This window comes from Anomaloglossus baeobatrachus, chromosome 3 (assembly GCF_048569485.1).
Source record: "Anomaloglossus baeobatrachus isolate aAnoBae1 chromosome 3, aAnoBae1.hap1, whole genome shotgun sequence".
Taxonomy (NCBI): domain Eukaryota; kingdom Metazoa; phylum Chordata; class Amphibia; order Anura; family Aromobatidae; genus Anomaloglossus; species Anomaloglossus baeobatrachus.
This window is the reverse complement of record NC_134355.1, coordinates 40132623-40159542: the sequence shown is the minus strand read 5'-3', so window position 1 is coordinate 40159542 and position 26920 is coordinate 40132623. Positions and strand designations below refer to the sequence as shown.

The window sequence follows — 26920 nt, the reverse complement described above, 5'->3', positions numbered from 1 at the left end:
TCCAGTGGAGGTGGTGATGGGGCAGTGATATGCTGTAAGACCTCTTGTTGATGGTTACGACCCATGTAAACTGTGTACAGTCCAAGCATCTCCTGTATGGCCATGGTCTTCTATAATGGCAGTGCTTGATATTCACAATAGGGGCCAAAATTCCTCAAAATCCAAGATGTGGACAGTGAGAATCGCTGGATGTGAAGGACTTGTAGCAGTCGTTCTCCTCTCTGAGCAGTAATGGGGCCAGGCTGGGGCAGGGTTTATCTTTCCATAGTATAAATATATCCTGACGTTATGTCGTAGGTATTTGTGTGGAGCTCTGGGAAATTCTTTAAGTTTGAGGACACTTGAGAAACAGTTACTATATAAAGCCTTGACCTATAGGGGGTAGAATTACCAGGCCGTATAGCCTGCTGTATAGTAGCCACTCTGTGTAAGGTGGGAGCGGAGGGTCCCACTATGAGGATGTAGTAACACACCGGGCTAGAACTACTCTCCGGATTATCTGTATAGACAGGACTGCATGAGGCGGTCAGACTTCGGAAGCCTAATCCGGTCTTTCTGGAAGTCTAGTAAATGCTTGGAATCTCAATAAGATCCACAAGACTATGAATGTGTGATAAAATGGTCTTTCCGTAAGTGTCCGCACGCTGGCTCTCCAGACATGGCCGCCACCAGCTGCTTCACTGTAAAGTTACCTTCTCCTGTGGGTCCCTCTTGTGGCCATTAGTAGTAACTGCATCTGATTTATTTTTTTTTACCCCAATGTTACAGTACAGTTATTTCTGTGGGTTTTTTGTTTTTTTTTTTACTCTTGTTGCTGCAGGGAAATGTAATATTAGACTCTGCTCCTTTTAAATTATGTGTGGTGACCCCCAAAATGCCATTTGCTAATACCACCATGTTCCCATGATGTCCTTATACTTCAGTCATTCCCAATCTGTATGCCCATGCCTTGCAAGGGATTGTGGTTTTGCAAAAGTTTATTTTTATAGAGGTTTTTTTAGGACCGTCATAGACAACGCCCCCCCCCCTCCCCCCTCTTTTAGAAGCATAAACAGTTTGCTAACAAAGCAGATTTGGCTCGGCTACCTGTAACACTTCACCCAGTTTGTCACCAGATTTCACAATACAATCTGCATAAGTCATTAAATAAATCTTCTACACCTGATGAGACTAGTGTACTTACTTTGAGAATCCATATTAGAACTCCACGATAGTCCTGATCTTAAAATGAGCATTGTTTGAGTCCAGTTACAGCAGGAAATCAGTGACACTTTAAAAAATAAAAATTAATAAATAAAATTATATTTTATTATATTTTTTATTATATTTATATATTTTTTATTTTATTTTTTTATATTATATATTATTTATTATATTTTATTATATTTATATTATATACATATATATCTCTAATATATAAAGGTGTGTGTGTGTGTGTGTGTGTGTGTTCACTAAAGGAATCCGCACCGTCTCATTTCCAATCACAAAATTTTGCATAGACTCTTCATGTGACTCAGGGAACATCATAGACTGTTTTGACGGGAAAATTTTACCCCGTGCTTTACAGTTACACTCCAAAAAAAATCTGCCTCCATTAAAGTCAATGGAGCTGCGAGCTATTAGGTTATAAATAAGAGCTGTAATTGGTTGCTATAGGAACAAAATACATTGTTAGTTTAAAAAGCTTGTGTGAGGTAATATGTCGGTGGAGAGACAGAGGCAGACGGACACAGACAGGGAAAGAGGCTGACGCGGAGAGAGGCAGTTACTATCCCCGACAACGCCCGGGTACTACAGCTAGATAGATATATATTATATACGTGTGTGTGTGTGTGTGTGTGTATGTGTATGTGTGTATATGTATATATTGCTCTCAGATTTTCAAGGAAGCACACCAGCCTCTTTGGGTCTAAGCTGGTATTTTTAATATAAACCATTTTCATGGTGAAATCTGGTCAATTTTAAATTCATCCTGTACAATACTACATTTCGCCAGCATTGGCCAATGGTTTGCTGGGCTTCCAGAATGCAAAACTTCAATAATGACCTGTTTAATGGGGCGACCGAATTGTGGACCTTCTGAGATGTTACTTTCCGTTCTTCACTACCTTCTCTTATTCCAGGTGTTCACCAGCTACATCGATTTGCTGTACCCTACAGAAGATCGAAACGACCGACTTATGGATTCTTACTTTTTCACCTGTGACTGTAAGGAGTGCACCACCAAGCAGAAGGTAGAGCGTTTTCTCTGAGTGTTTTTTTGGCATTGGGTGGTGGCCATAATGTTTGGACAGAAAAATAGCATGTTGCCTATGTCTGTCCTACGTCTGTCAAGTTCACTAATCTAGTTGACAATAGAGTAAAAAAAATATATATATATATAATATTTAATTATGGCAAACTGAGATTACAACTGAACTTGACATCCCATGGCCTATTCGATAGGGAGCCATACTTTACAAGACAAGGAGAAAAGAGCATGAATGTTTGCTTATTTGTTTTTTTGTTTTTTTTGTTTTTTGTTTTTTCTTTACAGGATCCAACAAAAATGGAGCTCAGGAAACTTAATGACCCCCAGAATCCTCAGGCCATACGTGACATGATCAAATATGCCCGAAATGTTGTGGAGGAGTTCCGGAGGGCGAAACATTACAAAAATATCCTTTTATCTGTTGTAGGTTGAGGATATACAAGAGGATAGTCATTATACAACAGTCAGTGGGGTTTCAGGGCATACTGTTGGTTGGTCGGACCTCCAGCCCCCCAGCGATTCCAGTGATTGGGGCTCTGCAGCCCGCTCCTGAAGTGCACATTCCATCTCTCCTATGGGAGACCTGCATAGAAAACATGGCTACCTCAAACCCAACCGGTGAGGCAGCGGCAGGTAGGGAATGGTGGGTAGGCAAGGAGCCTGCAAAACTCCCAGAGAACTGAATGGAGAAGGAGGTGAACATGCGTGGCCACACTTTCTCCACTTCTATGTGGTCAATAGACCCTCATTTTCCACCTCATTTTCTGCACTTTTAGAGCGGGATTCCACTTTAATATGTGGTAGCAGGAGACCAATCTTTGCCTTTCTCTCCTTAATGGTGCCACCTCCTAGCGAGCTGCTTGAAATGTGTGAGCTGAGTATGGAGAAGATGGGGACCGTATTTGAGGAGAGCAACGTGTACGTGCTACATATGATGTACCAAGCCATGGGAGTCTGCCTGTATCTGCAGGACTGGGATGGAGCCCTGAAATACGGTCAAAAAATTATCAAACCGTACAGGTAAATGATTTTACAATCCTAAAGAGTCATTCAGGTTGCCCCTAGCAACCAGTCATGGCGCAGCCTGCATTCTCCCTAAGCAAAATTTGAAATGAAAGCTGTGCTGTGATTGGTTGTTATGGGAAACTGTTGGAAAGAAATGTTGTTTTTCTATGCAGAAATGAAAAAAAACAGTGATTTATGATCAACGCGTTTCGGTGTCTCAGACGTCTTCCTCAGGATCACAGCCGCATGGGAGTAGAACAGTCATAAAGAAATTTAAAGAAGTTTTTTTTTTTTTTTTATATATATATATTCTCCCTGTCTCCTCATCCTATTTTAACTCCTTCACTAAACTGGGATTTACTTTTTTTTTGATTGATTTTTTTTTTTGTTTTTTTTTTTGTTTTTTTTCCTCCCCCTCTATTTTTTCAGGAGTCATAATTTTTTTATTTTTCCCTCATTATAGCCATATAAGGGCTTGTTGTTTTGCAGGGCGAGTTGTACTTTTGAATGACACCATCCATTCTGCCCCATATTGTACTAGAAGACTGGGGGGAAAAAATTCTTCCAAGTGCACTGAAATTGCAAAAGAAAGTGCAATTCCACAATTTTATTTTTTTTTTTTCATTTTTTTATTTATTTTATACTGTGTTCACTGTGTGGTAAAACTGACCTGGCATTATGATTCCTCAGGTTGGTACGAGATCATAGATACTAAAGTGGTGAAAAAAAAATTCAGAAGTTTGTAAAAAATTAAATTAAAAATAAATTGCTCTTTTATTGCCATTTTCTGAGATTTGTAGCGTTCTCATGTTTCGGGATCTGGGGTTGCGTATTGGCTTAGCTCTTACATTTTAAGCTGCCGTTTTGAATTAAGCAATTTTTGGATAGATGCGATGTTTTGATCTCCTGTTATTACAGTGATGCTGCACCACCCCAAAAATAAAAAACAAATAATTCTGGCGTCTAGTGGTTTTTTTTAATTTTTTTTTTTTTCTTGTTACGCCATGTACCAGTCAGGGAAAATAAAATTTAAAATAAAAAAACACAACTTATTTACATTTCATTATAACTGTGCTACTCCCATGTGGCTGTGATCCCGAGCAAGAAGTCGGCGACACCGAAACGCATAGATCAATAAACCACTGTGTTCATTACTATATGGTCTGAACTTCTAACTGTCACATCCATTCCTTTACCACTTTGTCGACTCCCTGCGTCCGTGGTCTTCAGCAGCTTACTGATGATCCTCAGAAAGGAATCCGGCCTTCCTGAAAAATGAATTTTATATTTCTTTGTCGCTCCATTGGGAGACCCAGCCAATTGGGTGTATAGGCTATGCCTCCGGAGGCCGCACAAAGTATTACACTAAAAGTGTAAAGCCCCTCCCCTTCTGCCTATACACACCCCGTGCTCCCACGGGCTCCTCAGTTTTTTGCTTTGTGCGAAGGAGGCAGACATGCACGCATAGCTCCACAGATTAGTCAGCAGCAGCTGCTGACTATGTCGGATGGAAGAAAAGAGGGCCCTTAACAGGGCCCCCAGCATGCTCCCTTCTCACCCCACTCTTGTCGGCGGTGTTGTTAAGGTTGAGGTATCCATTGCGGGTACGGAGGCTGGAGCCCACATGCTGTTTTCCTTCCCCATCCCCCTTAGGGCTCTGGGTGAAGTGGGATCCTAATCGGTCTCCAGGCACGGAGACCGTGCTCCATCCACAGCTCCTGAGGACTCTGCTGGATAGGAGCCGAGTATCGTTCAGGGACATGGCCCTGCTACTTTGAGGTACTCTGTGTGTCCCCGTGGGGACCGCGCACAGCAACACTCCAGCATTGCTGGGTGTGCTAGTGCACCGGGGACCGCGGCGCTGACTGCGTTTGTGCCTTTACACACTGCAGCGTCGCTGAGTGTGTTAGTGTATGGGGACTGCCGCGCTGACCGCCGCTGCCATTGTTATCACTGCGGCGCGGCTGGGACTGTTAGTGCGCCGGGGACTTCCGCGCAGACCGCGCTTATACGGCGGCCGCGCTTATAACTCGAGTCCCCGGCTTTTGGGCCTAGTCTCTTTTTCTTCCCGCCCCCAGGCCTGCAAGTCAGGGGAAGGGCGGGACGCTGTACAGCACGGCAGCACTGAGGGCTGGAGCATGCTTTGCATACTCCACCCCCCTAACTGTGCACAGTGGTGCACCAGTTCCTGCACTTTCTGGGTCACGCCCACGGCTCCCTCCTCTCCTCAGGACGCCGGCAGCCATTCCTGTCAGCTCCTCGGACGCTGCAGAGGGGAGACAAGCTCTGGGGGACCCAGGCAGGGATTCTGGTTGCCACACAACCGCTTTAAGCGGGCGGTAAGCAGCACCTGAGGTGCTAGCCCCACTTGTGCAGAAGTGTAATTATAGATTATATGTTTACAGGCTATACACTGTATGGTGCACAGTTGATTTCTGGCTATATACCCTGTTGTGTTGCTCAAAGGAGACAACAGCATGGCGCCCACAAGAAGCAGGGGTGCCAAAACACAGGCTTACTATGCTGCCTGCGCCGCATGTACAACCTCGCTACAACCTCGCTACCGGCAGGTTCCACTGACCCTCATTGTGTGCACTGATCGGCCCCTGTGGCACTTACTCAGCCGGAGCCTCTGCTAAGGGGGGCCCAGGGGGAACAACCAGCTAACACTGTCCAGGTGACAGGGACGGAGTTTGCAGTTTTTACTGACAGACTTTCTGAGACTATGGCTAAGATTCTAGAAGCTTTGCAGTCCAGACCGGTATCTCAGACCATGGGCACTGTGGAATCACTGCCCCCTGGTTCCCCTCAGTTGGAACAACAATGTTCCCCCGGGGTGTCTCATAGATCCCAGGGTGAGGTCTCTAACACGGACCGCAGCCCCAGACCGCCTAAGCGAGCTCGCTGGGAAGTCCCCTCGACCTCATCACATTGTTCAGGGTCTCAGAGGGATGACTCTCTGTATGATGAAGCGGAGGTAGCTGATCAGGATTCTGATCCTGAGGCCGCTCTCAACCTTGATACTCCTGATGGTGACGCCATAGTGAATGATCTTATCGCGTCCATACATCAAATGTTGGATATTTCTCCCTCGGCTCCTCCAGCGGAGGAGTCAGCCTCTCAGCAGGAGAAATTCCGTTTCAGGTTCCCCAAGCGTACAACGAGTATGTTTCTGGATCACTCCGATTTCAGAGAGGCAGTCCAGAAACACCGAGTTTGTCCAGATAAGCGTTTTTCAAAGCGCCTTAAGGATACACGTTATCCCTTCCCCCCTGATGTGGTCAAGGGCTGGACTCAGTGTCCCAAGGTGGATCCTCCAATCTCCAGACTGGCGGCTAGATCCTTAGTTGCAGTTGAAGATGGGGCTTCACTCAAGGATGCCACTGACAGACAGATGGAGCTCTGGTTGAAATCCATCTATGAAGCTATCGGCGCGTCTTTTGCTCCAGCATTCGCAGCCGTATGGGCACTCCAAGCTATCTCAGCGGGTCAAGCGCAAATTGACGCACTCACACGTACGTCTGCGCCGCAAGTGGCGTCCATAACCTCCCAAACGTCGGCATTTGCGTCCTACGCTATTAATGCTGTCCTGGACTCTGCGAGCCGTACGGCGGTTGCAGCCGACAATTCGGTGGCAATACGCAGGGCCTTGTGGCTACGGGAATGGAAGGCAGATTCGGCTTTCAAAAAGTCCTTAACCGGTTTGCCATTTTCTGGCGACCGTTTGTTTGGTGAGAGGCTGGATGAGATCATCAAACAATCCAAGGGAAAGGAAACATCCTTACCCCAGGCCAAACCAAAATTACCCCAACAGAGGAGGGGACAGTCGAGGTTTCGGTCCTTTCGGGGTGCGGGCAGGTCCCAATTCTCCTCGTACAAGAGGCCTCAGAAGGATCAGAGGAACTCCGATCCATGGCGGTCTAAGTCACGCCCTAAAAAGACCGCATCCTCGGTCGGTGGCAGGCTCTCCCGCTTTTCCGACATTTGGCTGCCACAGGTAAAAGACCGTTGGGTGAGAGACATCCTGTCTCAAGGTTACAGGATAGAGTTCAGCTCTCGTCCTCCGACTCGATTTTTCAGAACATCTCCGCCTCCCGAGCGAGCCGATGCTCTTCTGCAGGCGCTGGGCATTCTGAAGGCAGAAGGAGTGGTGGTCCCTGTCTTGAGCAACAGGGTCACGGTTTTTACTCCAACCTGTTTGTGGTTCCAAAGAAAGACGGGTCTTTCCGTCCTGTCCTGGACCTAAAACTGCTCAACAAACACGTAAAGACCAGGCGGTTCCGGATGGAATCCCTCCGCTCCGTCATCGCCTCAATGTCCCAAGGAGATTTCCTTGCATCGATCGATATCAAAGATGCTTATCTCCACGTACCGATTGCTCCAGAGCATCAGCGCTTCCTGCGCTTCGCCATAGGAGACGAACACCTTCAGTTCGTGGCACTGCCGTTCGGCCTGGCGACAGCCCCACGGGTTTTCACCAAGGTCATGGCTGCAGTAGTGGCGGTCCTCCACTCTCAGGGTCACTCGGTGATTCCTTACTTAGACGATCTGCTGGTCAAGGCTCCCTCTCAAGAGGCATGCCAGCACAGCCTCACCGCTACTCTGGAGACTCTCCAGAGTTTCGGGTGGATCATCAATTTTCCAAAGTCAAATCTGACACCGGCCCAATCGCTGACATATCTTGGCATGGAGTTTCATACCCTCTCAGCGATAGTGAAGCTTCCGCTGAACAAGCAGCGTTCACTACAGACGGGGGTGCGATCTCTCCTTCAGGGTCCGTCACACCCCTTGAGGCGCCTCATGCACTTCCTGGGGAAGATGGTGGCAGCAATGGAGGCAGTCCCTTTCGCGCAGTTTCACCTGCGTCCTCTTCAATGGGACATCCTACGCAAATGGGACAGGAAGCAGACGTCCCTCGACAGGAGCGTCTTCCTTTCTCAGGCAACCAAAGCTTCCCTTCGGTGGTGGCTTCATCCCACTTCATTATCGAAGGGGAAATCCTTCCTACCCCCATCCTGGGCGGTGGTCACGACGGACGCGAGTCTGTCAGGGTGGGGAGCAGTTTTTCTCCACCACAGGGCTCAGGGTACGTGGACTCGGCAAGAGTCATTACTTCAGATCAATGTTCTGGAGATCAGGGCAGTGTATCTGGCCCTAAAAGCGTTCCAGCAGTGGCTGGAAGGCAAGCAGATCCGAATTCAGTCGGACAACTCCACAGCGGTGGCTTACATCAACCACCAAGGAGGAACACGCAGTCGGCAAGCCTTCCAGGAAGTCCGGCGGATTTTGATGTGGGTGGAAGCCACGGCCTCCACCATCTCCGCAGTTCACATCCCGGGCGTGGAAAACTGGGAAGCAGATTTTCTCAGTCGCCAGGGCATGGACGCAGGGGAATGGTCCCTTCACCCGGACGTGTTTCAGGAGATCTGTTGCCGCTGGGGGATGCCGGACGTCGACCTAATGGCGTCCCGGCACAACAACAAGGTCACGGCATTCATGGCACGTTCTCACGATCACAGAGCTCTGGCGGCAGACGCCTTAGTTCAGGATTGGTCGCAGTTTCAACTCCCTTATGTGTTTCCTCCACTGGCACTGTTGCCCAGAGTGTTACGCAAGATCAGGGCCGACTGCCGCCGCGCCATCCTCGTCGCTCCAGACTGGCCGAGGAGGTCGTGGTACCCGGATCTGTGGCATCTCACGGTCGGCCAACCGTGGGCACTACCAGACCGACCAGACTTGCTGTCTCAAGGGCCGTTTTTCCATCTGAATTCTGCGGCCCTCAACCTGACTGTGTGGCCATTGAGTCCTGGATCTTAGCGTCTTCAGGATTATCTCAAGAGGTCATTGCCACTATGAGACAGGCTAGGAAACAAACGTCCGCCAAGATCTACCACAGGACGTGGAAAATATTCCTGTCGTGGTGCTCTGATCAGGGTTTTTCTCCCTGGCCATTTGCCTTGCCCACTTTTCTGTCCTTTCTTCAGTCCGGATTGGAAAAGGGTTTGTCGCTTGGCTCCCTTAAGGGACAAGTCTCTGCGCTCTCTGTGTTTTTTCAGAAGCGCTTGGCCAGACTTCCACAGGTACGCACGTTCCTGCAGGGGGTTTGTCACATCGTCCCTCCTTACAAACGTCCGTTGGAACCCTGGGATCTGAACAGGGTGCTGATGGTTCTTCAGAAACCACCGTTCGAGCTAATGAGGGATATTTCTCTCGCACGCCTTTCGCAGTAAGTGGTTTTCCTAGTAGCAGTCACTTCACTTCGGAGAGTGTCTGAGCTAGCAGCATTGTCATGCAAAGCCCCTTTCCTGGTGTTTCACCAGGACAAAGTGGTTCTGCGTCCGGTTCCGGAATTTCTCCCTAAGGTGGTATCCCCTTTTCATCTCAATCAGGATATCTCCTTACCTTCTTTTTGTCCTCATCCAGTTCACCAATGTGAAAAGGATTTGCACTTGTTAGATTTGGTGAGAGCACTCAGACTCTACATTTCTCGTACGGCGCCCCTGCGCCGCTCGGATGCACTCTTTGTCCTTGTCGCTGGCCAGTGTAAAGGGTCACAGGCTTCCAAATCAACCCTGGCTCGGTGGATCAAGGAACCAATTCTCGAAGCTTACCGTTCAGCTGGGCTTCCGGTTCCCTCAGGGCTGAAGGCCCATTCTACCAGAGCCGTGGGTGCGTCCTGGGCTTTGAGGCACCAGGCTACGGCTCAGCAGGTGTGTCAGGCGGCTACCTGGTCGAGCCTGCACACTTTCACGAAACACTATCAGGTGCATACCTATGCTTCGGCGGATGCCAGCCTAGGTAGGCGAGTCCTTCAGGCGGCGGTTGCCCACCTGTAGGACGGAGCCGTTACGGCTCTATTATGAGGTATTATTTACCCACCCAGGGACTGCTTTTGGACGTCCCAATTGTCTGGGTCTCCCAATGGAGCGACAAAGAAGAAGGGAATTTTGTTTACTTACCGTAAATTCCTTTTCTTCTAGCTCCAATTGGGAGACCCAGCACCCGCCCCTGTTTTTTTGTGTACACATGTTCATGTTGAATGGTTTCAGTTCTCCGATATTCCTTCGGATTGAATTTACTTTAAACCAGTTTATAATTTTTTCCTCCTTCTTGCTTTTGCACCAAAACTGAGGAGCCCGTGGGAGCACGGGGGGTGTATAGGCAGAAGGGGAGGGGCTTTACACTTTTAGTGTAATACTTTGTGCGGCCTCCGGAGGCATAGCCTATACACCCAATTGGCTGGGTCTCCCAATTGGAGCTAGAAGAAAAGGAATTTACGGTAAGTAAACAAAATTCCCTTCTTCATCAGATTAAAAAATAGTTAAACAAGGGAATCGCTTTATGTTTCAAGGCTGGGCCTCTTAATCATCACCTTACCCTCGAAACACGTAAACCAGTACCTGTTGCTTCCCTTGTTTGACTGTTATTTCTTAATTTATTTTTTTTTAGGTCTGAAGTGCTGCATTCCTTATCTATTTGGAACTTCATTTGAGCAGCTTATTGATACTCTATATACTAAGGATTTAGCATGTACCTATTTTTATTCAATTTTTACCCCGAATAGGACCCTATTGTGCTGGGGGGGTTTTTTTCGTGTTTTTTTTTTTTTTTTTTTCCAGCTCTATTGTTTTCCAAAGCAACCTATCACAGTACAGATTTAATTTTAATTTTCCACTTTGGAAAAATGAATGTTGCTCTATGTTTGGTAATAATAATTTTATTCATTTACCGTATTTTTCGGACCATAAGACGCACTTTTTCCCCCCAAATGTTGGGGGAAAGTTGGGGGTGCGTCTTATGATCTGACTATAGGGCTGCGGCCGGGAATGAGGGTGCTGCGGTGGAGCGGGTCATCGGGGGCACGAGCAGGCTGTAGCAGCCTGCTGTGACCACGTGGGCCCGCTCATTACATATGCACGCCCATCCTCCCTACCATTTCTGAGCGCAGAAGCCGGCACTGACAGGTGGGCGGGAGGACGAGCGGGGACGCGCGCATAGTAAAGAGCCGGTCCGCATGATCACCCCTGGTAATTACAGCCTGGAGTGATCATGTGCGGCTGTATTCACTGCCCCCCGCACGTCATCATCAGCGCGGGGTGCAGTGAATCGGTACACTCACCCGTCCCCGTGTGTGGAGCCGTCCCCCTGCAGCACGCGATGTCTTCCTGTCTGTGCCGGTCAGCTGATCTGTGTTGATCAGCTGATCGGCACAGACAGGAAGACATCGCGATGCTGCAGGGGAACGGCTCCACACACACAGGTCAGTGGCGCAGAGAGGAAGATGATCGGTGCTGCAGGGAGTGAGGAAAAGGGGAGTATAAACGTTTATTTTTTTTCTCTGTGCTATAGGATACAGGCCATATACCAGGATGGTATATGAGCACGATTGGCGCATATAGCAGGATGGGAGTATATGAGCAGGATGGATGGGGGGTATATGAGCAGGATGGGGGGTATATGAGCAGGATGGGGGGTATATGAGCAGGATGGGGGGTATATGAGCAGGATGGGGGGTATATGAGCAGGATGGGGGGTATATGAACAGGATGGGGGTATATGAACAGGATGGGGGTATATGTTTGTTTTAATGTTTTGTTTATTGAACCAATAAAAACAGAATGAATGCACATATCACAGAGCTTAGACATTATTAGCATTGCATCTAAACTACCTTACATTAAATCACATTACACCGCCTTTCAAGCGAAATATCGTCTGCTGGATACAATCTCAGATCTATTAAAGGTCATTATATCTGGTAAACCGTGAAAGGCAAGCCATATCATGCCTTGCTCTCATGACATTATAAAAAGGAGGAACAGTTTTAACTTTTTTCTTATTGGAAGGAGAAAGAAAAGAAAAAGGGGGAGAACGTACAGAGGAAACCAGAAAGTAGAAGGGGGGGGGGGGGGGACCACTGATAGTTCTGAAAAAGGCCTCTCAGCCCCCACCGTCCACCCCTAGGAAGGGAAATAGAAGATCTAAGAGATTTGAGAAGGAAAGAAGAAATGTGGGTGGGGGGGGAGGATGGAGTAGAGAGAGGGTGTTGGTCTAGGGTCCATTCATCATATGTCTATATTCATCAGAACTAGGCCATCATCTCCCTCGGTCCCCTAATGGGGAGGAGAAGACGGCCCAGGCTTCTTTATGGCGTCTCCTGCGCCACCGCCGTCAGAAAGGAAGGTTTAGATTTGTAGTCTTTCCAGGCCTTCCAAACTTGCCCAAAGAAGAATAATTGTTGTCGTGAGAGGGCAGAGAGCTCCTCCGCGTAGTATAATTGGTCAATTTTCAGCAACAGCTGCGATATGGTGGGTATCTTAGTCGTGCGCCACAGTTGGGCAATCAGCAGTTTGCAGGCTGAGCTCACAAAAGACACCAGTTTCGAGTTGGCCTTATCATTAGGCCACAGTGGGAAATTTAGTAGCAGATGCATGGGTTCTGGGCCCTCCCCTTTGTTTGTAAGATCAAGAATTAGCTGGATTGCCATCCTCCAGAATATCTGGAGACGAGGGCACGTCCACCAAATGTGTAGATACGTTCCTCTATCCCCCTCACACCTCCAGCAGAGGCCTGAAGAGGCAGATTGCCAAGTTGCAGCTGTGTCCGGGACTATGTACCATCTCGCAACTACTTTGAAGGAACTCTCTTGAACCCTCACACAACATGAAGGTCCATGTGAAGAACCATAAATTTGGCTCGTTTGGGCGTCAGTAAATGTGGTGTTCAGATCTTTTTCCCACTTCAATATATAAGCTCTTTTTACTACCAATTCCTTTGTAAGTAAAGTGTTGTATAAGCGAGACAAGACTTTTTTAGGAGGCCTTGTTTGCGAGCAAAGTGATTCAAATGTGGTTAAGGGTCTAGTGAGGTTGGACTGTGGCAATAATGGTTGAATTGTGCGTTTTATTGTCATATAGTGGAGGAATGTGAGTTTGGAGAGGAGGGGGATCTCACCCATCTCCTGCCTCGAGACCAAAGAACCGTCTTGTAGGAGATCTATCGCTGGGATCTTTGCATTACTTAGATATGGAGATTTCGCGGTGTTGGCGAGATTCAGGCTGGAGTCTAGTATATCAGAGATTAGGGTAAGAGGTGAAAGAGGAGGGGCCAGGAGCTCTATGTTTCGGTTCCAGTTGTCTAGAAGTGTTCTAGTCAGTTCGTTGGTACAGAATCTTTTATTTCCCTGACAGGGGGGGGCGAATAAAAGAGCTCGTAAGGGGGAGGGGGCCAGGTGTTCCTCTATTGTCGTCCACAGCTTATTCGGAGGGCATCTGACCCAGTCTACTGCTCTAGAGAGGACAGCAGCTTTATAATATATGGATATGTTAGGGAGTCCCATTCCCCCTTTGTCCTTGGGGAGACATAGAGTATGGAAATTAATTCTTGGTTTGTGCTTGTTCCAGATGTAATTGGAAATTAAAGAATTACACTGAGAAAGAAAAGATTTGGGGACTAGTATAGGTAACATTTGAAAGAGGTATATAAATTTTGGAAGTACGATGCTTTTAACGAGATTTTTCCGGCCTATCCAAGAGATAAAAGGCGCTTTCCATGAGGCCATTTGTGTGGTGAGTTTGGGAAGGAGAGACTTATAATTTAGGTCAAAGAGTGATTTGGGGGATTTCCCTATTTTGATGCCGAGATAGGTAATGTGGCTTTTTGGCCATCTGAATGGGAACGACTTCTGGAGATGTTTGATGACATTGCTCGGGATGTTTAGACTCAGTGCTTCGGATTTAGAGAGATTGATTTTAAAGTTGGACCATTGGCTGTATTCTTCTAGTGTGTTCATGAAGGCAGGGAAGCCTCTTTCCGGTCTGGACATTACTACCAACAAGTCATCCGCAAAGGCGGCAGACTTGTGGTGAATCCCCTGTAGGTTAATCCCCTCAATTCCCTGATTTTGTTGGATGGAGCATATCAATGGCTCCATTACCATGACAAAGAGTAGGGGGGACAAGGGGCAGCCCTGCCTGGTTCCATTCTTGATGTCGAAGGGGTCAGTCAGCGTGTTGTTTATTTTGATTCTGGCTGTGGGGGACGTGTACATCTGTAGTATTGCATGTATGACAGTCTGGGGAAAATGAAAAGCCTCCAACGTGCCCCGCAGGAAAGTCCAGTCCACCCTATCGAATGCCTTTTCGGCATCCGTTCCCAAGAGCACAAGGGGCAAGCTCCTAGTCCTAGCATATTGCATTAGATGAAATAAGCGTAGCGCATTATCCTTCCCTTCTCTTCCCCGTATAAATCCGGATTGCTCCGGAGATATAAGGTCAGGAAGGATGTCCGCAACCCGGTTAGCGATTAAACTTGCATAGATTTTTAGGTCCACATTCAAAAGCGAGATGGGCCTATAACTTCCACAGCTTTCCGGGTCCTTCCCTTCCTTATGAATTAATGATATGTGGGCTTCCAGAGCTTGTTTGGGAATAGAATCACCCAGAAGTAGAGCATTGCATGTTGCCAGGAGGTGGTCCCCCAAGATATCAAAGAATTTTTTGTAATATATGGTTGGTAGGCCATCTGGGCCCGGCGCTCTTCCCATGGGGCATCTGGACAAGGTGGACTGAACCTCAGCACGAGTAAATGGCTTTACCAGGGATTCTTGTTGTGCTTTGGAAAGTGTCGGGAGGTTTAGATTAGTTAGGTAGTTATGTATGCCGCGTTTCCTCCTATCGTTGTCTGTTGTTGACTCTTCTGGCCGGGATTGATATAGGCTCTTATAGAATTGTAAAAATTCATTTGAAATTTGTGAGTAATCCTGAGTGCGGTGTCCCTGTGGCGTCTTGAGTGTATGTATAAACGTGCGGGCTTGTCTTGTTTTGATTAGTGACATCATAAGTTTGGAGGCCTTGTCTCCATGTACAAATATGCGATTTTTCCAACTTAAGTGTAACTTGGCCGATTGTTTGTTGAGTATGTCTCTCAGTGCCACCCGTTTGGCAGTCAATAATTCTAAAGTCTGCTGAGATAGAGATTTTTTGTGTTGGGTTTCCAAAATGGTTATATCTTCATATAGATTTTGTAAGATTAGTTTCCTCTGTTTATTGAGGTGTGAGGAAATGGAAATCAGCTCTCCCCTTATGACCGCTTTATGTGCTTCCCACAGAAGTGGTGCTTTGACGTCTTGTGTCTTATTCTCCGCAAAATAGTTGCGGAGACAGTCAGAAATACGTTTCCTGTTGTCTTCTGAGGAGAGAACCGACTCATTTAACCTCCATGTACGGTGAATCAGGTATGCCTTCTGTAGTGTGAAACTTGCCGTGACATAACTATGATCAGAGTGTGGCGTAGATTGGATTATTGTGTCAGTGACGTTAGGTAGTATAAACCTAGGTAAAAAAATGTAATCTATCCTGTGATATGATTTGTGGGGGTGTGAGAAGAAGGTAAAATCTTTGGTTGTTGGGTGTTGTAGTCGCCAGACATCAGTCAGGGATAAAGAGAGGAGAGCTGTTTTGACTCGAGAAAGATCCCTGAGTGATATGTGGCTCTTTTTTGAGGTTGAGTCTAATTTTGGTTCCAGGGCTACATTAAAGTCTCCACAGAGTATTGGAATGCCTTCCGAAAAGGTCTTGAATTTTTTGAGTGTGGAAAGCAGCCATCTCACCTGCTTGACATTTGGAGCATAAATACTTCCCATCGTTACCATTGATCCCGCTAATAGGCCTTTAACAAAAATGAACCGGCCCTCCGGATCAATTACCTCGTGTTGGGGTAAAAAGGGTATGTCCTTGGCTAGCGCTATCGACACCCCTTTAGTCCGTTTGTTTGGAGAGGGGGCATGAAACCACGTATTATAGTATGCTTTTTCAAAATTAGGAATTTTGCCTTTGCAAAAATGTGTTTCTTGTAGAAAGATAATGTCAATATGTTTCTTGTGAAAGTTAGATAAAGTTTGTGCCCTTGGTATGGGGGAATTCAACCCATGAGCGTTAAAGCTTGTCACATTAAATACCTTATGTTGTGTCTGCATAGTGACGGTTGCAGAAGTATGACTCTTTTTCCGGTGGGATGAATGGACCAGACCAACGACCGAGCTGGGAAAGAGGGGAGCAGAAAAGGTGGGAGGTGGAGAAAAGATCAGATAAAGAACAAAATGTTAAAGACAACAATAACAACATTTTCAACATCTATATAAGAGTAGATACGCATCAAGAGGGAGCAGAAAGTATAGAGCCCCTAGTGTGACTTCATTCTTTCAACACGCATAAACAATGTTAGGCAATAGTAGGCTGGAGCCTAGGTCTTCTCACAGGCCTTGCTTTCTGAGTTCATCTGGAGCTTCTGTGCCGCGTTGCGTCTAGGCCTTTGGGCCTTCGGTATGACGCTGTGCCAGGGTGACGGCTCTGGAAGATGCTGGAGCGCAGATGCTGAACTATGGATTTCCAATTCAGGATACTTCTCCAAGGTAATCCCCAGGTCCTCGCAGATTCGCCTAATTTCGCCTGATGTTTTGCCTTGATAGTGTTTCCCCTGTGCTGTTATTGCAATGCCAAATGGATATAGCCAGCGGTATGGGAATTGGCGTTGGCGTAGCTCTTCTGTGAAGGGTTTCAGTATTCGCCTCTTGGTCAGAGTGGTGGCAGCTAGGTCTTGGAAAATCCTAATTTCGGATTCTTCATATTTTACGGTGCCAGCTTCCCTTGCTTTTTTGAGAATGAGCTCCTTAATACGGTAGTCCATGAAACGGCAGATGACATCTCTTGATGGTTCCCCTTGCCTAGGACGAGGTCTCAGAGATCTATGAGCTCTGACCAACTCTATCTGTGGTGCAGGGTCAGTGTCCATCAGATCAGAGAAGATGCTTAGAAGGGCTGGGGTCAGGGCTTCATTTACTACCGTTTCTGGCAGGCCTTTTATTCTAAGATTGTTCCGCCTCTCCCTATTTTCGTGATCCTCCAAAATAGTATGTATTTGGTTGACATTATCTTCTTGTTGGTGAAGACAGGAGATGATGGCGTTGGATGTTGTGGTGATCGTGGCCTGGGAAGCTTCCAGCGTTTCCACCCTGTGTCCTATCTGGCCAATATCCTGTTTGATGTGAGTGAGCTCCTTCACTACCGGTTCCAAGGCTTTGTTGAGAATCCGTTTGATAAAGGACCTGGAGATAGGGAGGCTTTTGCTAGAGTCCATGTCTTCTGCGTCACTGGCGTCATCCTCCGTTTCTTGTGTGGTGTTAGCAGATGAATTTTGAAGACAGTCAGTTCCTACCTCCGCTGGCAGGAGATGTTTTTTGAGAAACTTATCAACATCTGCTTGGGTCGTGGTCGCCGCTGGTTTAGGCAGAGCACTGGCCATTTTATTACCGAATTTGACCATGTCGAAGTCAGCTCTTATGATATTATATTACTTCAAGTATAATGGGGGTCCGGTCTCTCCGCTCCCTCTGAGCAGTGTGGGGTGCACCACTTTACATGCCCCTGCGAGGGGGGGGGGGGGGGAGTATCAGAAGGACTGTGCTTTTTTATATGTGGGACCACTTGGGTGTCCTCTGTGCACTCTCTTCTGTATGTTCCCGTCAGCAGCCCCTGAGTCCAGGAAGATAGCTCCGGGTCTGGGAATATTACTAGAGAGCCCTGTTTGTGGCCCTTAATACAAGAGTCTCATCCCAGGCTGACCCTCTGGTGGTGGATAAAGGCGTGGGGTGCCTCTTGATACGTTATGAATGTGTCCCTTATGCTGTGAGAGGGGGGCCTTCGGTTCAGGAGTCCCCCGGGCTCCCCTATCTGGTTCCTGTGTGCAGCTTCACCACGGGCCCAGGTCTGGCAACCTTCTGACTCCCTGGCAGGTGTGCGGCTTTCTGCTGTGGGAGCGGGGGTGGGGGGGGAGAAGAGAGACGCCGACCCGGTGTATAAAGGTCGTGGCGGGTTATATTTCGGCCTCTCCTGGGGCTCCCTGGGTGGGCGCGCGGGCGCGAGAGGACGTCCGAAGTCGCTGAGATGGTCACTTACCCCCCGAACTCCTCTCCGGTCCCGGCAGGGTATTTCAGAGCGCCACCGTCAGCTATCGTGGGGTTTCCGGTCGGGACCTCGGATCTCCCAGCGGCCTCCGGAGGACCCGACGCGTCTCACCGCCCCCCCCGCACCGGCCCTTCCAGTCTGACGTCCGGGCAGACTGCCGTCTCCTCTCCGCTCCCTGGTGATCCGGATGGGGGTATATGAACAGGATGGGGGTATATGAACAGGATGGGGGGTATATGAGCAGGATGGATGGGGGGGTATAAACAGAATGGGGGGTATATGAACAGGATGGGGGTATATGAGCAGGATGGATGGGGGGTATATGAGCAGGATGGGGGAATATGAGCAGGGTAGGGGTATATGAGCAGGATGGGGGTTTATAGCAGGATCATATACAAGGCAGCAGGATCATTACCAGGATGGGGTACCTTAGTAGAGAATTTGGGGACATTACCCCAATAACAGTGTCAGCAGCAGATCCTTGCCCCATAAGTGTCATGACCACATTTTTTTTGCTTAAAGTTTTATTTTCCTATTTTCCTCCTCTAAAACCAGGGTGTGTCTTATAGTCCGAAAAATACGGTATATAGCACTATTAATTCCACAGCGCTTTACATACATTGGCAATACTGTCCCCATTGGGGCTCACAATCTAGAGTCCCTATCTGTATGTCTTTGGAGTGTGGGAGGAAACCGCAGAACCCGAAGGAAACCCACGCAAACACGGAGAGAACATACAAACTCCTTGCAAATGGTGTCCTTGGTGGGATTTGAACCCAGGACCCCAGCACTGCAAGACTGCAGTGCTAACCACTGAGCCACCCTGCCTCCCGTTATGAGTTTCATATATCTGTCCCATAGTATTTAGGTCCAGAAACTGCACCACACCTGGGTTGTCTGGTGCGGACACCCAGCTTCATTAATAATTTGTGAGTGCCAGCTGCAGAAGAGAGTAAGGAATATGTTCACACTTTGCGGTTTGTTGCCTTTTTTTTTTTTTCCTACAGTAAAAACTGCTCTCTTGGCCGTAAAAAAAAGTTGTACCAAAAAGCAGGTTTTGCCGAATTTATTTATTTTATTTTTAATTTTTTTTTTTATTTTTTGTTTGTCATTCGTCTACAGTTCATGTTTATGTAAGGGTACAGAATTTGTGCACCTAAAACTGAACCTTGTGGCCTTGGAAAAAAACCCAAACAAAAAATAAAAACCAACACCTAAAGTGGTGTGTGGGTTTTTGTTTTGTTTTTTTGGGGTGGGGGTTTGGGACTTCAATGGCTAGAAGAGCTAAAATTCAAATTAAAAAAAAAAAAAAAAAAGAGCAGAACAAAAACACACCAAAAATTGCATGCTGCGGATTATTTTCTGCACCAAAAACTGTGCACAGCATTTCTGAATTCTCATAGACTTTGCTGGGAGAAGGGTAGACCTGCGGTTTCGGGCAACAAAGTGCACAAAAAAAGCATGGTAAAAACGCAGAGTGCGCACAGGGCTTAAATGTAGTTTCATTCACTTCAAAAGCAGCAAAAACGCAGCTGTTAGATTTATGTACTTTTTTGTTGCTTTTAATGGGGGAAAAAACGGCAAAAGAATTACCACGCTCCTTTAAAAAACGCAGCAGTTTTCCATTTCAGACAGTAAAAAAAAATCGAAGCAAGAAGGCCTGCGGAGACATCATCACATGTTTCTCAACGCTGGCAGGAAACTAGCCAGGTCTTTCACGGGGAAGGAACAACCATGGGAAGGGCAGTCTCCGGTCAAGGGGACCACCTATGCCAAACATGGTATCCATCCAGACAGCCGTTTCGGGGTATTTGCCCCTCATCAGTGTGGAGTAGGAATCTGGCTAGTGGGACATTGCCTAGTAAAAGACTATGTGAGCAAGGATGGTTGACCTTAGGGAGATCAACATCCACCACTGCGGAGAAACACGTGATGGTGTCTCCGCAGTGGTGGATGTTGATCTCCCTAAGGTCAACCATCCTTACTCACATAGTAAAAAAAAATCGAGTGTGTGCAGGAGATTTCTGGACTCTCGTAGCTTTTGATGTTAATGTAAAAAGCATTTAATTTTGTATAAAACTTATGAAAAAATGCTGCAAAAAAACCCGCAAGGTGTGAACATAGCCTGAGCAGTGTGGTTACAGCCAGCTCCATTTGCAATGGTTTAACCTCCTAGATGCCATGTTCAATCTTAACAGCATTCAGAGGATTGGAAAGGACTGGGATGAAATGTTTTGCTTCTGACACCCATTAGTCACCCTAGGCTTAGGCCAGTTTCACACATCCGGCTTTTCGCCGGTTTGACGGATGCGGCGCACGCCAGTACAGTGTATACAGTACACTGGCAGCGCAACAAGCGCCGGTCACATGCTGTCATGTGACCGGAGCATGTGACCCAGAAGTTGCGGCTCTGCCACTGTACTATATACACTGTACTGGCGTGCGCCACATCCGTCAAACCGGCGAAAAGCCAGATGTGTGAAACTAGCCTCATCATTTTCACAATATACTGTAATATCGCATACTTTATAGTAAAAGCAATTGTAGGCTCAAGTCTCCTAGAAAGTCTAAAAGAGCAGAGAGGGGGGGGGAGGTTAAGAAAAAGGAGCAGGAGGGCATTTATTACCGTATATCTTATCTATTTTATTTATCAATTTTAAAACGGAAAAGCCTATTCTGTATATCCGCAATGGTAATAGTCCAATCTATGAAAATTAATTATTAATTAATTAACCCATTAAGTTACATAGTTACATAGGTTGAAAAAAGCCCTAGGTCCATCTACTTCACCCTTCCTCCACCAGTTCTACATTTTGTCACTAAGTCATTTATAACCAACAATGTTGTGTGTACTGAGGAAATCATCCAGCCCTGATATAAAAGCTGTTATAGTTTCTGCCATTACTACCTCTTGTGGTCGGCATTCCACAGTCTGACCGCTCTAACTGTAAGGCTATGTGCGCACGTTGCGTAAATACATGCAGTTACGCTGCGCTTTGTAGCGCAGCGTAACTGCATGCGTTCTGCGTCCCCTGCACAGTCTATGGAGATTGTGCAGGGGCCGTGCGCACGTGGCGTTTAAGAGCGCAGCGCTTCGGCTACTGCCGAAGCGCTGCGTAAAAAGAAGTGACATGTCACTTCTTTCCTGCGCTTTGCCGGCAGCTCCTGCTCTGTCTATGGCAGGAGCTGCAGGCAGAGCGCATGGAATCGGCGCTCACTACGGACATTTCTGCAGCGATCTAAGGCGCACATGTGCTCTTCAGATCGCTGCAGAAATTTCTGCAGGGCTAGTACGCAACGTGCGCACATAGCCTTAGGGCTGCTTCTCACTTGCGCGTTTCTCACAGTAGAGCAATGCGAGAAAATCTCGCATTGGAATCGGACACGTTAGTCAATGATTCAGCTCGCATTTGCGATTTATTATGTATTTATTTATTTTATTTATTTTTTTTCTCAGTCCAAATTGGACTGAGAAAAAAATCGCAGCATGCTTCTTTTTTGCAAGTTTCTACTGCGAGTCTCTCCAATGCAAGTCTATGGGAGCGTGTAAAAAAATCGGATGTCACGGGACGGCACTCACACCATCCTAGTAACATCCGATTTTCTAAAATTTTCTAAATATATTTCTCGCATGTTTCCTAAAACACTGGAAACGAGCGATGTCTCACAATGTCTGTCAATCACTATTCTCTGTCAGTCGGTCTCTCCCTCTCAGTCTCTATTCTCTCTGTCGGTCGGTCACTTTCTCTGTCCCTCTCTCACAGTCTGTCTGTCATTTTCCCCTCCTCTCTCATATACTCACCGATCCCCGATCTCCGGTGCGGCGCTGCACAGCATTCACACTGCTGTGGCGGCTTTTACTATTTTGAAAAAGCCGGCCGCTCATTAGACAATCTCTTATTCCCTGCTTTCCCCACCCACAGGCGCCTATGATTGGTTGCAGTGAGACACGCCTCCACGCTGAGTGACAGGTGTCTCACTGCACCCAATCACAGCAGCCGGTGGGCGTTTCTATACTGTGCAGTGAAATAAATAATTAAAAAAAACGGCGTGCGGTCCCCCCCCCCCCTTCAATTTTAATACCAGCCCGATAAAGCCATACGGCTGAAGGCTGGTGTTCTCATGGGGAGCTCCACGTTATGGGGAGCCCCCCAGCCTAACAATATCAGTCAGCAGCCGCCCAGAGTTGCCGTATACATTAGATGCGACAGTTCTGGGACTGTACCCGGCTCTTCCCGATTTGCCCTGGTGCATTGGCAAATCGGGGTAATAAGGAGTTAATGGCAGCCCATAGCTGCCACTAAATCCTAGATTAATCATGTCAGGCGTCTCCACGAGATACCTTCCATGATTAATCTGTAAGTTACAGTAAATAAACACACACACACACACCTGAAAAAATCATTTATTAGAAATAAAAAACACTAACAAATTCCCTGGTTCACCAATTTAATAAGCCCCAAAAAGCCCTCCATGTCCTGCGTAATCCAGGATGGTCCAGCGTCGCATCCAGCTCTGCTGCATGAAGGTGACCGGAGCTGCAGAAGACACCGCCGCTCGTGTCAGCTCCACGCAGCAACTGAGGTGAGTAGCGCGATCAGCTGAGCTGTCACTGAGGTTACCCGCGTCCACCGCTGGATCCAGTGGCGGCCACCGGCTTATTAAATTGGTGAACCAGGGAATTTGTTCGTGTTTTTATTTCTAATAAATGATTTTTTCAGGTGTGTGTGTGTGTGTGTGTGTGTGTGTGTGTGTTTTTATTTACTGTAACTTACAGATTAATCATGGAAGGTATCTCGGGGAGACGCCTGACATGATTAATCAAGGAGTTAATGGCAGCCCATAGCTGCCACTAAATCCTAATTAGCCCGATTTGCCAACGCACCAGGGCAAATTGGGAAGAGCCGGGTACAGTCCCAAAACTGTCCCATCTAATGTATACGGCAACTCTGGGCGGCTGCTGACTGATATTGTTAGGCTGGGGGGCTCCCCATCCTGAGAATACCAGCCTTCAGCCGTATGGCTTTATCTGGCTGGTATTAAAATTGGGGGGGCTGAATGGCAGATGACATAGTAAAAAATACGCATTACACACACATTACACACGCTAGTAAAATCATTAATTTATTCAGAAAAAGCATCGCACTTGCGTTACACTCGGACCTAACGTGAACTAAAATCAGCCGAGTTTTTTTCAGCCCAGTCGGACCGATTTTACTCGCATAGATGTGTTTCCAGCCTAAAGAACCCTTTCCTATTTAGCTGCCGGGATTGCCTTTCTTCCACTCGCAGTGAGTGCCCCCTGGTCCTTAGTATTGTCTTTGGAAGAAATAAGTCATGTGCCAGTCCTTTATATTGACCACACATGTAGTTATACGTATAAATGAGATCTCCTCTGAGACGTCATGAGAGGAAATAGAGACTGCAACTTTGCCATTTTTTTTTAATTCAACAAATAAAAGGCAAATCTAAAATATTGCATATACCACAAAGTGGTACTGGTAAAAACTACCGCACACCACACCTCAAACAGCTCCATTAAGGGGAAAAAAAAAAAGTTAGGTGTTAGAAAATGGTGCTCCGTGTGCTGGAGTATTGGGAAGAGCCACACAATGCCTCTGAAATGGAGTATAGATCTGCTTGGCCTGTATAGAAGTATATTCGCCTCTGCCTGCCTCATGTAAAGTGACAATCTTGGGTATTATGGGCACCACTGGATGCCTGCGGGGACGCTTCAGTAAAAGATGGTCACACTGTTGTGGTGGTTTTGTCTTCCAGTAGGCACTATCCTCCGTACTCCCTGAATGTCGCCTCCATGTGGTTGAAGCTCGGACGACTCTACATGGGCCTGGAAAAGAAATCTGCCGGGATAAAAGCCCTGAAAAAGGTAACTACAGCTTCATGTACTTAAACTATGTTTCCATGTTGAGATTTTGGTAAGTTTTGTTATATTTTTATATATTATTTTTTTTTTTTTTTTTTATGTTGCAGAATTTCTATTACATTATATAAATTAAGTTACTTGCGTTTTTTTGTGCATTATTTTAATGTTTTTTTTTTTGTTTTTTTTTTGCAGGTTTTTGTCTCTTTTGGTTTGTCATGCTTTAATTTAAAGCTGCTTTTGTTTTTGTCACGTCCTAGTATTTGACTATAGGTGCAGACTACACATTTCTTTGTCGCTCTATTGGGAGACCCAGACAATTGGGTGTATAGGCTATGCCTCCGGAGGCCGCACAAAGTATTACACTCAAAAGTGTTAAGCCCCTCCCCTTCTGCCTATACACCCCCCGTGCTCCCACGGGCTCCTCAGTTTTTTGCTTTGTGCGAAGGAGGTCAGACACGCACAGCACAGCTCCACAGATTAGTCAGCAGCAGCTGCTGACTGTGTCGGTTGGAAGAAAAGTGGGCCCATATAGGGCCCCCAGCATGCTCCCTTCTCACCCCACTCTTGTCGGCGGTGTTGTTAAGGTTGAGGTATCCATTGCGGGTACGGAGGCTGGAGCCCACATGCTGCTTTCCTTCCCCATCCCCCTCAGGGCTCTGGGTGAAGTGGGATCCTATCGGTCTCCAGGCACTGAGACCGTGCTTCATCCACAACTCCTGTGGAGCCTGCTGGATAGGAGCCGGGTACCGTTCAGGGACATGGCCCTGCTACGTGAAGGTACTCTGTATCCCTGTGGGGACCGCGCACGGCAACACCTCAGCTTTGCTGGGTGTGCTAGTGCACCGGGGGACCGGGTTAAACTGTGCCATTACACACTCAGCGTCGCTGAGTGTGTTTATATGTAGAGGCTACCGCGCTAACCGCCGCTGCCATGGGAAACTGCGGCGCGGCTGGGACTTGTAGTTCGCCGGGGACTTCGGCGTTGGCCGCGCTTTTACGGCGGCCACGCTTATACTCGAGTCCCCGGCTTGGCTTGCGGCCTAGTTTCACTTTCTCCCGCCCTCAGCCCTGACAGGCAGGGGAAGGGCGGGACGCTGCATGGAAGAGCAGCACTGAGGGCTGGAGTATGATTTCCATACTCCACCCCCCTCACTGTGCACAGTGTGAGCACCTCGGCTACGCCCACGGCTCCCTCCTCTCGTCAGGACGCCGCAGCCATTTCCTGTCAGCTCCTACGACGCTGCAGAGAGGGACAAACCCTGAGAGACCCAGACACGGTCTCTGGTGGCCTCATAACCGCTTTAGGCGGCTGGTAAGCAGCACCTGTTGGTGCTAGCCTCATGGTGCTGTAGTGTACTGATACATTATCTGTTTTTAGTATATATTTTACACTGTATGAGCACAGTTCATTCTGGCTATATACCCTAGTGTGTTACTCAGGGAAAACAATAGCATGGCGCCCACAAAAGGCAGGGGTGCCAAAACACAGGCTTATTATGCTGCCTGCGCCGCATGTAAGACCCCGCTACCGGCAGGTTCCACTGACCCTCATTGTGTGCAATGTTCGGCCCCTGTGTCACTTCTTCAGCCAGGGCCTCTGCTAAGAGGGGCCCAGGGGGAGCCACCTGTTGACACTGTCCTAGTGACGGGGACGGAGTTTGCAAAACTCTCTGAGACTATGGCTAAGATACTAGAAGCCTTGCAGTCCAGGCCGGTATCTCAGCAAAGGGACTCTGTTGAATCATTGTTCCCTGACCCCCTCAGTTGGACCAACAATGTCTTCCTGGGGTATCTCATGCATCCCAGGCTGAGGGTTCTGACTTAGACCCCAGCCCCAGACCGACTAAGCGGGCTCGCTTAGAATTTCCCTCGACATCATATTGTTCAGGGTCTCAGCGGGGGGAATCTCTGGTTGATAATGCGGAGACAGCTGATCAGGATTCTGATCCTGAGGGCGCTCTCAATCTTAATACTCCAGACGGGGACGCCATACTGAACGTTCTTATTGCGTCCATCGATCAAATGCTGGATATTTCTCCCTCAGCTCCTCCGGCGGAGGAGTCAGCTTCTCTTACACCGAGTATGTTTCTAGACCACTCTGATTTCAGAGAGGCAGTCCAGAATCATCATGCTTGTCCAGATAAGCGTTTTTTCTAAGCGCCTTAAGGATACACGTTATCCTTTTCCCCCTGACGTGGTTAAAGGTTGGACTCAGTGTCCCAAAGTGGATCCTCCAATCTCCAGACTGGCGGCTAGATCCATACTTGCAGTGGACGAGGGGGCCTCGCTCAAGGATGCCACTGACAGGCAGATGGAGCTCTGGTTGAAATCCATCTATGAAGCTATCGGAGCTTCTTTTGCCCCAGCATTCGCAGCTGTATGGGCGCTACAAGCTATCTCAGCAGGTCAAGCACAAATTGAAGCAGCCACATGCACGGCCGCTCCACAAGTGGCATCCATTACCACCCAGACCTCGGCAATTGCGTCTTACGCTATTATTGCTGTCCTGGACTCTGCGAGCCGTACGGCGGTCGCGGCCGCCAATTCGGTGGTACTCCGCAGGGCCTTGTGGCTACGGGAATGGAAGGCAGATTCTGCTTCCAAAAAAGCGCTTAACCAGTTTGCCAATTTCTGGCGACAGGCTGTTTGGCGAGCGTCTGGATGAAATCATCAAACAATCCAAGGGAAAGGATACATCCTTACCCCAGTCCAAACAGGACATACCCCAACGGAGGAGAGGGCAGTCGAGGTTTCGGCCCTTTCAGGGCGCGGGCAGGTTCCAATTCTCCTCGTCCAAAAGGTCTCAGAAAGTACAAA

The 26920-nt window shown here is 47.6% G+C and overlaps 1 protein-coding gene across 1 annotated transcript in view; it reads left to right on the top strand.

Moving 5' to 3' along the window:
- The window catches only part of SMYD2 (SET and MYND domain containing 2), an 81813-nt gene that overhangs the window by 38928 nt on the left and 15965 nt on the right, over positions 1-26920 (top strand). The window contains exons 8-11 of the mRNA XM_075339141.1: positions 2124-2234; positions 2537-2657; positions 3097-3271; positions 23998-24106. Coding sequence (XP_075195256.1) covers positions 2124-2234; positions 2537-2657; positions 3097-3271; positions 23998-24106 — 516 coding nt within the window. The remainder of the gene's footprint in view (positions 1-2123; positions 2235-2536; positions 2658-3096; positions 3272-23997; positions 24107-26920) is intronic.